This window comes from Hemitrygon akajei, unplaced genomic scaffold (genome assembly GCF_048418815.1).
Source record: "Hemitrygon akajei unplaced genomic scaffold, sHemAka1.3 Scf000041, whole genome shotgun sequence".
NCBI lineage: Eukaryota > Metazoa > Chordata > Chondrichthyes > Myliobatiformes > Dasyatidae > Hemitrygon > Hemitrygon akajei.
Window position 1 is genome coordinate 596,515 of NW_027331927.1, and position 14,546 is coordinate 611,060.

The following is a 14,546-nucleotide window of genomic DNA, read 5'->3' on the forward strand; positions in this document are numbered from 1 at the left end:
CTCCTCTGCTTAGTTGCTGCCTGAACTGCAGAGCTCCTTCAGTATTGTGTGTGTGTGCGTCTTTGTATTTCCAGCAACTGCAGAATCTCTTTTGTTTCAGATCTGCATTTGTAAGAGGATTGTACTTTGGCATTAGATACACGAAATGCCTGTTGATATTTAGTGTATCGTTTATGGGAGCTGCTTTCTGCGTTAAGAAAGCTGCTGAGTTTTCTACACACAAAAAAAACTAAGATATGGACATGGAACAGGTGCTTGCAGAAATTTTTAATGGCACCATGATTACCCATAAAGCCGCGCGATTAAAATTTCTCTGCCGTTTGAAGCATCGATCAAATGCGCAGGCGCAGGGTTGCTGCCGTCTCCGATAACTACGCATGCGTGCAGTATACAAAATGTCGGGAGGAGCGGAAAGGTAAGGGCTTTTTTGGCTCTAATTGAGTGACAATTGCTGTGAGAACTGTGGCCCGTAAACACGGCACAGGCAAGGTCTTTTTCCTCTCTCTCAGCCCCACGATCCGTACACCGGCCCCGGGGAGCTTCCGGCTAATCAGGGAACGGGAGCAGATAGATCTCTCAGACAGAGCTGAGCTCCAGCTATCTGAATGCAAGGATTAGGAATTCGGAAAAAAGAGAACAAAATCTTTCTATCAGCTGTTGAGAAAATCACCTTTGCTCTATCTCCAACCGCAGCAAGAGAATATCTGCAGCTGCTGTAAATCCAAGCAACACACACAAAATGACGGAGGGAACTCAGCATTAGTACTCTTTCCCATAGATGCTGTCCAGCCTGCTGAGTTCCTCCAGCATTTTGTGTGTGTTGCTTGCTCCGCCTGCTCTTGCTCTGGACTTTTCTGCCCATGAGAACATGTTCTGTCCAATTCTCTCTGGGCACATAATGATATCAAACACTGGGCTTTCACATCACAAATGTGCCAGACTCCAATGAGACAGAGTACTGCCCTTCCCTTCATATTCGTTGGCATTGTCATCACCGAGTTCTTCACTGTCCGTAACTTGAGGGAGGGTTCAGGGGAAATATTTATGTACAGTACAGAAACTGGTGTGACCTGTGTGTATTGTGGTAATGCAAAAGTTGTTGGATAATTTCAAAAGTTGTTGGATAATTTGCAAGTGGGAAGAAGAGGAGTGATATTTGGAAGTACAACTTTTTGAAGCACCATTTAGCAAGAAAATTGCATACAGTGATAGGCACCCCTGGTCAAAATTTCTGTTCCTGTGAATAGCTAAACGAGTAAAATGATGACTTGATTTCCATCCTCTTTTCATCTTCAGCTTTTTTACAGATGGTGCAATGTGTGCTTCAAGAACTTGCTGGTATTGAATTGAATTAATTTTTCCCTCTACCAGTGAAACGTTCCCCGTGCCACTGGCTGCAACACAAGCCCAAAGCATGGTCGATCCATCCCCATGGTTAACAGTTAGAGAGGTGTTCTTTTCATGAAATTCTGCACCCTTTTTTTTCTCCAAACATACTTTGCTCATTGTGGCTAAAAAGTTCTTTTTTTAACTTCATCAGTCCACAGGACTTGTTTCCAAAATGCATAAGGCTTGTTTAGATAACACACACAAAATGCTGGTGGAACACAGCAGGCCAGGCAGCATCTTTAGGGAGAAGCACTGTCGACGTTTCAGGCCGAGACCCTTCGTCGTTTCGCTTGTTTAGATGTTCCTTTGCAAACTTCTGATGCTGAATTTTGTGGCAAGGGCACAGTAAAGGTTTTCTTCTGATGACTCTTCCATGAAGGTCATATTTGTACAGGTGTCCCTGCACAATAGATCAGTGCACCACCACTTCAGAGTCTGCTGAATATTACTGAAGGTCTTTTGCAGTCAAACAGGGGTTTTGATTTCCCTTTCTAGCAATCCTACGAGCAGTTCTCGCAGAAGGATTTCTTGGTCTTCTAGACCTCAACTTGACCTCCACTGTACCTGTTAACTGCCATTTCTTAACTACATTACGAACTGACGTAATGGCTACCTGAAAATGCTTTGCTATCTTCTTATAGTCTTCTTCTGCATCATGCATTTTAATTTTCAGAGTGCTAGGCAGGGGCTTAGAGGAATCCATGGCTGCTGATTGTTGGGACAAGGTTTGTGGAGTCAGGGTATTTATAAAGTTTTGAAATTTGCAACACCTGGCTTTTTCTGATGAAGATTGTGAACAAGCATAGCCCTAACAAGCTAATTAAGGTCTGAGACCTTGGTAAAAATTATCTGACAGCTCAAATCTCTTGGGGTTCCCAAACTTTTGCAGGGTGCTCTTTTCCTTTTTTTCCACTCTGAAATTGTAAAAACAAAAATAATACACTAATCTTGCTTAATATGTTGAAAAGAATGTTTCATCTTTAACTTTATGACTTTTGGAGATCAGTTCATCTTCCACTCAGTTAACTATTAAGAATAACAGAAATTTTGACCGGGATGCCCAAACTTTTGCCTACCAATGTATATACGGTGTGCAAAAGCACTGGCGAGAAAATCCCTCAGTACTGCTGCAGACCTGTTACACAGGTTGTTTGAGTGTGAAGATGAAGTCGGTGAAACCCAGAGGAGATCAAAGTGCTTATTGACAGTGACTTGCTAGCTGTAGAAATGAATACCTCTCTATATAAAATTCAGTGTGCACATGTTGTTCTCACTGGGCAAAAATTTGCACAGCACAAGGTTTTTGTGCACACTGGTGATTACAAATTGGAGGGGACATTGGTGGGAAGGTGGGGAGACCTCCAGTGTCCCTGATGCCCTCACCTACAAGATGTGCATCCAGCTGCAGCTTGTAACCCAGCACTTTAACGAGTTGGATCTTGAAATGGATGAATTCTGGATCAGCCGGGAGTGGGAGGGGGTGATAGAAATGACAGAAAGAGAGGTGTGTTACATCGAGGTGCAGGACACAGGAAACTGGGTGAGAGTCAGGAAGGGGAATGAGGTTAAACAGCCATCGTAGAATACTCCTGTGGCCATCCCCCACAACAACAGGTGGACCACTTTCGAAACTGTTGGGGGAGGGATTATCTGGCAGAGGTAAGTCAAAGATGTGATAGGGGATTCAATAGTTAGGGGAACAGAACTAGAAGGGGACTAATATGCTAGTGGTAAGGCTTGCAAGTGTTAGTGGGGGATTTAAAGTTGCAGGCAGGGAGGGAGCCAGAATGACAGAACAGATAATGGAGGGGGTGAATGGAATTGAATTGACTTTAATACTTATATGCTTCATATACATGAGCAGTAGAAATATTTACATTATGTCTCTGTCTAAATGTGCAATGTGCAATTTATGGTAATTTATAATAAACAGTATGTACAACAGGACAGTCAAATAACATAGAAATACAGTTGTATCAGCATGAATTAATCAGTCTGATGGCCTGGTGGAAGAAGCTGTCCCAGAGCCTGCTGGTCCTGGCTTTTATGCTGCGGTACCATTTCCCAGATGGTAGCAGCTGGAGCAGTTGGTAGTTGGGTTGACTGGGATCCCCAATGACCCTTCGGGTCCTCTTTACAGCCCTGAATAGTGGGAAGTTCACATTTACAGATGCACTGGGCAGTCCACACCACTCTCTGCTGAGTCCTGCAATTGAGGGAAGTACAGTCCCCATTCCAGGCAGTGACACAGCCAGTCACAATGCTCTCAATTGTGACCCTGTAGAAAGTTCTTAGGATTTAGGTCCCCATTTCAAACTTTTCAATGCTCTGAGGTGAACGAGGCACTGTTGTGTTTTTTCCCACCACACAACCAGTATGTATGGACCATATATTATGATATTGTAGCCATTGCTGGGACTTGGTTCCAGCCAACAGTCTGAGGAATATAGAGGAACAAATCTTTCTCCAGTGATCACAGTGAAACCCATGCCAAGAAACAAAGGTTGATATATTAAGTGATTTTAATTTTCCATATATTGACTGAGACTCATACCATAAAAATACGGTTGGGGTAGAGTTTGTCAAATGTGCCCTTAATCGGGACGTAGAATTCCCAATGTAGAAGTTGCATATGCAATTGCGTGTGCAATAAACTATCAGGAAATGATCCGGGGCTGTTGACAGAAATTAGTGATCATAATGCCATGAGATTCAAAGTAAATATGGAAAAAGAGAGGGCTGGACCATGGGTTGAGATGGCCAACACAGATGCCTTGTGCAGGAAGGCACAGAGTCGACTGTACTTCCTTAGAAGGTTGGCGTCATTCAATGTCTGCAGTGAGATGCTGAAGATGTTCTATAGGTCAGTTGTTGAGAGCGCCCTCTTCTTTGTGGTGGCGTGTTGGGGAGGAAGCATTAAGAAGAAGGACGCCTCACGTCTTAATAAGCTGGTAAGGAAGGCGGGCTCTGTCATGGGCAAAGTACTGGAGAGTTTAACATCGGTAGCTGAGCGAAGGGCGCTGAGTAGGCTACGGTCAATTATGGAAAACCCTGAACATCCTCTACATAACACCATCCAGAGACAGAGAAGCAGTTTCAGCGACAGGTTACTGTCGATGCAATGCTCCTCAGACAGGATGAAGAGGTCAATACTCCCCAATGCCATTAGGCTTTACAATTCAACTGCCAGGACTTAAGAACTTTTTTTAAAGCTATTATTAATGCTTTTTGAGTTAGTGATTTAGATGCATATCATATTATTACTGAGTTAAGTATTGTATGTAATGAGTTTTTTTGCTACAACAAGTGTATGGGACATTGGAAAAAATGTTGAATTTCCCCATGGGGATGAATAAAGTATCTATCTATCTATCTATCTATCTATCTATCTATCTATCTATCTTGAGATTCTAAATTGGAGAAAGGTCAATTTTGATGGCGTCAGAAAAGATCTGCCAAGTGTGGATTGGGACAAGCTGTTTTCTGGCAAATTATGATAATTTGCTAATTTATAATTTTACTAATTTGATAATTTATGATAATTACCATAATTAGTTGGTGAGTGGGAGTTCTTCAGAAGTGAAATTTTGATGATGCAGAGTTTGTAATTGCCTGCAAAACTAAAAGTTGAAAGATAACTGGTGCAGGGAACCTTGGTTTTCAAGAGATATCGAAGCCCTGGATATTTTGCTCCTCTCAATGCCTCAGACTGTTGGGTGCTACAATATCATAATTCCACACCGTGAGCTCATCCGACAATTTTTTCAGTTGTCTTCTCTTGGTTTCTAAAAGCTTCCCAATAGTTTCTGCTCTTTTGTTTGCCCCCTCTTTGACTTTTATGTTGGCTTTGGCTTCTCATTTCAGCCATGGTTGTGTCCTTCTGCGATTAACGAAGAGGAAGTAGATAGATAGATAGATACTTTATTCATCCCCATGGGGAAATTCAACTTTTTTTCCAATGTCCCATACACTTGTTGTAGCAAAACTAATTACATACAATACTTAACTCAGTAAAAAATATGATATGCATCTAAATCACTATCTCAAAAAGCATTAATAATAGCTTTTAAAAAGTTCTTAAGTCCTGGCGGTTGAATTGTAAAGCCTAATGGCATTGGGGAGTATTGACCTCTTCTTAATGCTTCCTCCCCAACACGCCACCACAAAGAAGAGGGCGCTCTCCACAACTGACCTATAGAACATCTTCAGCATCTCACTACAGACATTGAATGACGCCAACCTTCTAAGGAATGTTGGGGTTAATTAGTATTGGGGTTAATTTGTGTCGGGTTAATTCGTGTTGGGGTTAATTCGGGACCGCCATTACAGGTCAGGAGTGGCTCACGTAACGCACATCATGTTAGGAAGCTGGAATGCGAGCGAGGGGAGCGAAACTGGGGACCCCGCTACACCGATACTATTAGTGTCACGCGATACAGTAAACAAAAGAAACTCGTGAGCATCTGGCTATGGGCCAATAGATGGACACGAGTGCCCGATATTACCTAATATGTAACGGGGTATTGTGGTGGGGGGAAAAAGGGATATAAATAAGAGCAGATTGTAAGGAGAGGCCAGAAAGCGCGCCTTCTCCAGCGATTCCGTCGACTCGCTGTACCAGTTACGATTCCAGCCAATAAAGCCACGTGTTGCTATATTCCGGTGTTGGTTGTCTCTCTCCTAAAAGAATACAGGGCAGAATTTCAAGCCCAACATTTGGTGACCCCGACGTGGGGAGGGAGAGACAACACAGGCTGGCGGGTCCGACGGCAGACAACTTGCGGCCGCAAGCTCGACTAAGGTCAGGAAGTGCCTGTTATATCAAAGACTTCCACGAGGTAGTTAAATCACTGAGTTAGATCTTGTCTGCTGACGGATCCTCACCAACCCCAAATTACCCTGGGAGAGATCATTCCCGGTGCAGAATCGTGACTGGTAAGTACTAACTCTTAATCTGTTTTTAGGAAGATTCTCCGCCCGTGAAAAAGTCTTCTGAGTGAGGGTACCCGCCGCCCACGATGGGCATAAAAGTCTCAGGAGTGAGGAGAATTAAGTTGCGGACACCGTAGTACACAGGGATAATGACGGCGCCTACCTTAGACTGGTTGTTAAGAGGAGAAATCTCCCACGCGAAGGTCAGGTTTTGAAAGGCGACCGTCCCACATTTGATCCTCTCTGTGTACTAGGGAGCCATGGAGCACTTCAATTTCGAGTTACCAAAACTCAGACATTGGTGTGTTGAGTAACAGAGTATATGAGAGTTTTTAGAAATATGGTAACATTGATAACTGCGAGTTCAATAAACTAACAGTGAGCAGCCGCAGGGGTCGGACACCATCAAGGTAGGGGTGGAAGTGTTCCTCCGAGGCCCGGGGAAGCTCACCTGGAACGGAAAACGGTGGCATGGTCCATACCCTGTCGCCGAGGTCTCCAACAGGGCATTAAAAGGTAAGAAGTGAGGAGGAGAAAGTGTTCCGTGGTACACCTTAGTGCACGGGGATTTTGACTGCGCCTACCTTAGACCGGTTGTTAAGAGGAGAAATCTCCCACGCGAAGGTCAGGTTTTGAAGGCGACTGTCCCACATTTTGATCCTCTCTGTGCACTGGGGAGCCATGGAACACTTCAACTTTAAGTGACCAAAACTCAGACACCTGCGTGTTGAACAACCTGGTGTCCCGTGGTGGCGACTGAGCCTAAACCACGGCACTAATCTTACATCGCAGCTATTGTTAGATAATGCCATTATGGACCCCAACAATGTACTTAAGGTACTAGACCAGGCACCCCACCAGAAAGACCACCTTCTAAGTGAGGTTCGACGCACCCTTGTAGACCCCGTTCACAAGGCTAAAATTTTGGATAACCTGGCAGCGAATCCCCAAACATCTGCCAGAACAGTGATAAATTAGGTAATCCGCCCCCTGCCTGGGAGGGAATAAAGCAGGCCCCGCCACACAAATGGAAGACGGAGCTCACAATGAGTCTGACCCCAAAGTGGGAGTCACGGGATTGGCCTGAGAAGGGATCAATGCAATCAAACTTTCCGCGTGGCATTGGACCTTTAACAAACCGTGCCCCTATCGGGCACCGCCCATCCGGCAAGTACAACCGCGGAACTGGGGTTTGTGGCAGTCCATCTCACGTATCCCCCTGATTCAGACTTCACCCAAAAGGAGTCCGCGACTGTGGCCCCCGCCACTGTCCGCTGCAATAGACCACGCACTGGAGAGGTGCTCCAGAGCGTCAGACACTCGATCTCCCATAACAATACAGTAAAGGAAGGTGAAAAGAAATTACACATGTTAGAAAAAAGCCTTCAGGCGTGGAGACAAAGGATGGTTCCCAGCCGATGACCAACCATTTCTGATCCTCTCCTTACTGGCTGAATTTCAACTTCGTGTCCTCAATGATATGGAAAACAGACGAGGGGAGGCAAAACGAAAGTTTTTTGGGAAATCCAAGTCCGTAGCCAAATTAGAGGATGAGGATGTGTATCTCAAGGAATTCCTGTCCCGGTTCCAGGCGCATGCGGACAAACCGCCGGGGAACTCCGTGCTCCCGCGCCCCACACCAAGGGAGTCAGCCACGTGTCCAGACCCCGAGACTGACCCCGCAGACCCAGAGTGGATCATAGACCACCAGCCTCTTTACCCACCATTTCCCTCCGGATGGTCTAACGCCGCTCATGCCCCGCATCACAATATCCCAGTAACGGCCCCTCCACCATATGCAGAGCCCCCCCAGCCACCCAAAGCAGATCTAGCACCATCAGTCCCGTCAGCCCCACAGGAGAATGTCCAAGCTCCTATGATGGAAATAAAAGGTGGTGTTATTGACGTAGAGGACCCCATCCGAGAACATATGCTCACCCTGCTAACGCAGCACAGCCAGCAACTAAACGAACTCACTGCCCTGACAGAGGAGGAGGCGAGGGCACACAAAGCCCATGCCGCCCTCCCGAAGGTAGGGGAGGACTGGCCGGACTGGTGCCTGCCCTCCGAACCTCCCCACTCAGTCATTCCAGCATGCCGCCCTCACGATTCTAGGTGGCAAGAGAGACCCTGAGCTGAGGCGACAGACCGAGCCTCCTGAGGAGGACTCGGTAGTAATCACAGGGTCTGGACTGCGAGCCACACTGGTAAAAGGCAGCCCCGTCCATAGGTCAGGCTAACGAACCCGACCCCTTGGAGGACGGGGATAGCACGCCGGGGGATGGTGTCTCCTGGCGGGGTCTACAGGGTCCCCTATTGGCCACACAGGGAGGGGGGTGAAGTATGTCCCCTGGGCCCGTACTGATCTGGACACGTTAATAAAAAAGCTGCCGCCACTAGCATTTGGTGACCGAGATCCCACAACCAGCCTCAGCCCAGCTGGCCGAGGTCTACGGCCTCCTGCGCGCCTTAGAGCTTAGTGAGGGTTTGCGAGTCAATATTTACACCGACTCTAACTACGCGTGGGGGGCTGTGCATATAGAGGGAGCAGCTTGGATCCGGCGGGGTTTCAGGACCGCGGCTGGTACCCCGGTGAAGCATGAGAGACCTCTCCGCAGGTTGTTAAGGGCAGTCCGCTTGCCGACTCAGGTCGCAGTGATAAAGGTGGCAGGCCACAGCTCCTCAAACACCCCCGAGGCTAGAGGTAATGATGCAGCCGACAGGGCGGCGAAAGCCGCAATTCAAATGCCCACCCTGAGGTCAGGGAGGGGACACCTCAGACTGTGAACCTCCTGGCTCACCCCGCCCGCTGGCCCAGCCGGAATCCCGAGGTTTACAGGTCGCTCCGTTGCTCCAAGCGGATGCTCTGCTCCACCTTGCTGAGTTACAGGGGGCAGCATCGGAAGCAGAGCGTCAGGGGTGGATTAACAAGGGGAGCTGCTCGACAACACTTCACTATGGGAGATACGGACCACCATATATGGCGGTCCGAGGGAGGGGAGATAGTAGCACCCAGGGCATTACTACCGTCACTATTTAAGGAGATCCATGGGCCCACCCACATAGGGATAGCCAAGGTAATAAAACTTATAAAGAATCACTGGTGGGCTCCAAAATTGAAGGAGCACATGGAAAATTTGAGAGCTGAATGTAAAATCTGTAATGAACACAATGCCCGGAAACCACTGCCTCATCCGATGCTCAAATTCCCCAACCCCACGGGACCATGGCAGGAAATTTGTATGGATTTCACGGACATGGGAGCAAGATTAAGGACCCCCAAGAACGACCGATACCTGTTAGTTGTAGTGGACCGATTCTCGAGATGGGTAGAAGCTTTCCCCACGAGGGCGGAGGATGGTGAGACGGTGGTCAACATCCTTACCCAGGAACTGATTCCCCGATACGGTGTCCCCACTAAAGTCTGTACAGACAATGGCACCCACTTTAAAAACGAACACTTGGCCAGAGTAGAGGGTGTTCTAGGGATAACCCATCGGTTCGGCAGTGTCTACCACCCAGAAAGCCAGGGCCTAGTGGAAAGAGCAAATCGAACCATAAAAGACAAAATTGCAAAGGTAATGGCAGGCACCCAGCTCACTTGGGTGGAGTCTCTCCCCCTGGCTCTGATGTCCATGCGGCAAGAAAAGAATGGGGAAACCTTTCTAACACCACACGAGATACTGACAGGGCGCTCCATGCCCGGACCGCGCACATCACCACGGTGGGAGGAAAACTGGGAGACAATGAATCAGGACATGACCCAATACATGAGAGTCCTGGGCCAGATGGTGAGGCTCATAGCTAAGCAAGTCAGGAATGCCCACCCTGAGGACGCACCCCCCGAGCTGCCGCTAAAAATAGGAGATGAGGTCTACCTGCGGCAGCCAGGGCGCTCCTCCTGGAGCGAGCAGCGATGGCATGGCCCGTACCCTGTTACAGAAATTTCAAACAATACACTCAAGGTAGGAAGGGAGGGGGACAATAACTGGCACCATTTCTCGCACTGCTCTAGGACAAAGAAAGGAAGACCGATTGATCCCGATTCCGACATAGAGGAGGAGGAAGCCGAGGAAGATGACGCCATGGAAAACCCTGATATGGGTAGGAGTAATGCTCCTAGGTAAGGCGCCGATGGCCGAAGCGGGAAGGGGAGGAGATGCGTGCGGAGCGAATATCATCCTTAATGCGGACCCTCATACAGGTAGGACATTCCAGTTCGACCTGTGCGATGTGATCAACTGTTGGGGCGACAAGAAAGCCTGGACTGGGTATAATGTCTACATGTGTCCATTCACCTTGGGATACCCGAACCCAGGGGTAAAGGAGTGTAGCGCATGGATAAATGTATGGTGGTGGACAGGCCCAGACCAGTCCTGGCTGGATAAGAGGCCAAACAATCGAGGGTCCTCCAAACCCTACTATGAGTTTAAGAGGAAGGTGAGCCTTTACAGGGGCTCTGTTTGGGGAAGAAAGCAGGGAGTGAATCCGTTAATCCTGACACTCAAGGAAGAAATACACAACCCTTTTAGTATGAAGGGATGGTCGTCACAGACCTGCTCCACTCATCGCGGGTCAAAGAACAGGGGGCAGGGGGCGTGCTCTACCTGATCATAAGGGCGGACGTGACAGGCCGAGACCCATGGGGAATTATCCGGATCAATCTGGGAACCCACACAGACCCAGGATTGGGTCCCACAGCCAGCCCTGTTCTGGTAAAGAGTTCGGACACGAATAAGATAACTCCCCGGGAGTATATTGCAATTGAGACAGGGTACGTGGAAGCAAACGCCTGGGTTGACCGAGTGGTCCAATACACCACCCAGGCAGCGATAGGGGACTGCTGGGTATGTGCTACGGGGAAACCCACACTCCTCATGAGTCCCAGCCCCTTCGAGGAAGGAAACGACACCTTCCGTTGCGCCCTCGAACTCATGTCACTAACCAACCCCTCTGCCGGGTGTAAGTCCTGGGAAACCTATTTCCCCATGGCCCCGGCCAATGTGACCCCACCAGCCTTTAGGGTGGACCCGATCAGGAACATCACTTGCGTTACTAACCTGTCCCCATCGGATCAGCCCTACAGAGTGGGCAACCTACCTGACAGTGCGTGTTCTACCCGGATCAGTCTTACTGGCACCGAAAACGCCACCATGCTGACTGTCAGCAGAGCGGACCTCTGGTGGTACTGTGGGAAACGGGTCCTATATAATTGGCTACCTGTAAACTGGGAGGGGATCTGCACCCTGATCACTCTAAATGTACCTCTTTTCATTGCGGCAAAGAATCCAGGGGACTACACCCTCAACCCAATCCCTGATGAAATCGGGAGGTGGTATAGGAACAAGAGGGCGCTCACTGAAAGGGGGGAAAGGAACCCCAATGGGATATGGATCGATGCTATCGGTCAGGCTAGAAACATCCCGGACGAATATAAACTGGCAGACGAGGTAGCTGCAGGCTTTGAGAGCTTTCCACTTTTTTCAGCCATATTCCCAATCACCACCAATAAAAATGTCAACCGGATCAACCTGATCCACTATAACGTTCAGAGGCTGGCTAATCTAACCAGGGACATCGCGGAAGCCGTCCACGAGCAGCTATCACAGACGTCCCTAATGACCCTGCAGAACAGAATTGCCATAGATATGATCTTAGCAGAGAAGGGCGGAGTGTGCGCCCTGTTTGGTGACATGTGCTGTATGTCCATAGCGAACAATACAGGCCCGGACGGATCACTAACCAAGGGCTTGACTAAATTGCGATCCCTGGCCAATGAGCTAAAGCAACACTCAGGAGTCAATAACCCAGTGCTGAATTGGTTGAAACGTACGTTTGGGGAATGGGGGGTCCTACTTGGACAGTTGGCACTGGGACTGTCTATTTCAATTGCTATCTTTATCACGTGTGGTTGTTGTTGCATACCCTGCATCAGGACCCTAGTGGTCCGAACTATAGATCGAGCCTTGACTGGAAAGGATGGACCTCCACCGGCGTACCAGGCACCCTTGTTCCCGGTGGAAGGGGCGATCGAGGCCCTCCCGAAAGCGGACGCACTATGGGAGAACACGGACTGGAATGGGCCATACCAAGGAGGAAATTGAGAGTTGTTTTTGAATAAGTTTTCTGAAATGTTGCATGCTACTTGTAAAAATTGCGAATGTTTAGGGAACCCCTACCCATATTTTGTGACCCTAGGTCAGACAAATCAGGATGTGCAAATAGGGAGGACACGTCAAAGAGTGCTGGGGGACACTCACCTCCCTGCCTGATCCCGGCAGCCTCGGAAAAGAGTGTAAGGGATGTGGGGATGTGGCCTCTGGGAGGCCAAGGGAGGGAGTGTTGGGGTTAATTAGTATTGGGGTTAATTTGTGTCGGGGTTAATTCGTGTTGGGGTTAATTCGGGACCGCCATTACAGGTCAGGAGTGGCTCACGTAACGCACATCATGTTAGGAAGCTGGAATGCGAGCGAGGGGGAGCGAAACTGGGGACCCCGCTACACCGATACTATTAGTGTCACGCGATACAGTAAACAAAAGAAACTCGTGAGCATCTGGCTATGGGCCAATAGATGGACACGAGTGCCCGATATTACCTAATATGTAACGGGGTATTGTGGTGGGGGGAAAAAGGGATATAAATAAGAGCAGATTGTAAGGAGAGGCCAGAAAGCGCGCCTTCTCCAGCGATTCCGTCGACTCGCTGTACCAGTTACGATTCCAGCCAATAAAGCTACGTGTTGCTATATTCCGGTGTTGGTTGTCTCTCTTCCTAAAAGAATACAGGGCAGAATTTCAAGCCCAACAGGAAGTACAGTCAACTCTGTGCCTTCCTGCACAAGGCATCTGTGTTGGCAGTCCAGTCTAGCTTCTCGTCTAACTGTACTCCCAGATACTTGTAGGTCTTAACCTGCTCCACACATTCTCCATTAATGATCACTGGCTCCATATGAGGCCTAGATCTCCTAAAGTCCACCACCATCTCCTTGGTCTTGGTGATATTGAGACGCAGGTAGTTTGAGTTGCACCATATCACAAAGTCCTGTATCAGTTTCCTATACTCCTCCTCCTGTCCATTCCTGACACACCCCACTATGGCCGTGTCATCAGCGAACTTCTGCACATGGCAGGACTCCGAGTTATATTGGAAGTCTGATGTGTACAGGGTGAACAGGACCGGAGAGAGTACAGTTCCCTGCGGCGCTCTTGTGCTGCTGACCACCGTGTCAGACCTACAGTCTCCAAACCGCACATACTGAGGTCTATCTGTCAAGTAATCCACTATCCAATCCACCATGTGAGAGTCTACTCCCATCTCCGTTAGTTTGTGCCTTAAGATCTTGGGCAGTAGTGGGAAAGTTATTAGACCATATGTGCAGGAACCGGATATATAAGTATTTGGATCGATTTGGACTGATTAAGGATAGACAGCATGGTTTTGTGCATGGTAGGTCATGTCTGACCAGTCTTATACAGTCTCTCGAGGAAGTTATCAGGAAAGTGGATGAAGACAAGGCAGTGGACGTTGTCTACATGGACGTCAGCAAGGCACTTGACAAAGTCTCATATGGGAGGTTGGTCAAGAAGGTTCAGTCATTCAGCATTCAAGATGAGATAGTAAATTGGATGAGACACTGTCTTTGGGAGAAGCCAGAGTGTGGTAGCAGATGGTTGCCTCTCTGACCGGAGGCCTGTGTCTAGTGGTGTGCCACAGGGATCAGAGCTGGATCTGTTGTTGTTTGTCATCTATATCAGTAGTCTGGATGATAAGATGGTTAGGGATCAGCAAATTTGTGGATGAAACCATGACTCGGGATTCAGCGGACTGCGAGAAGACTATCATGGCTTGCAGTGCGAACTGGACCAGGTGGAAATATGGCTTGAGAAATGGAAAATGGAATTCAATGCAGACAAGTGCAAGGTGTTGCATGTTGGTGGGACCTACCAGGGTGGGTCTTACACAGTGACTGGTCGGACATGGAGGAGTGTTGTTGAGGAATGGGATCTGGGAATACAGGTCTATATTTCACTGAAACTGGTGTCACAGTTCGATAGGGACGGAAAGAAAGATTTTGTCATATAGTCCTTCATAAACCAAAGTACTGAATGGTATGTGATGTTGACTATGTACAAGACATTGGTGAGGCCTAATTTGGAGTACTGAGTACAGTTTTGGTCAGCAACCTACAGGAAAGATGTCAAGACTTTGAAAGAGTTCAGAGAAA

The 14,546-nt window shown here is 48.1% G+C and overlaps 1 protein-coding gene across 1 annotated transcript in view; it reads left to right on the plus strand.

Moving 5' to 3' along the window:
• LOC140720313 (NACHT, LRR and PYD domains-containing protein 3-like) overlaps positions 1-7,253 on the plus strand; it is a 343,837-nt gene extending 336,584 nt beyond the window's left edge. The window contains exon 5 of the mRNA XM_073035177.1: positions 6,077-7,253. Coding sequence (XP_072891278.1) covers positions 6,077-6,248 — 172 coding nt within the window. The 3' untranslated portion in view covers positions 6,249-7,253. The remainder of the gene's footprint in view (positions 1-6,076) is intronic.
• The last annotated feature ends 7,293 nt before the right edge of the window (positions 7,254-14,546 follow it).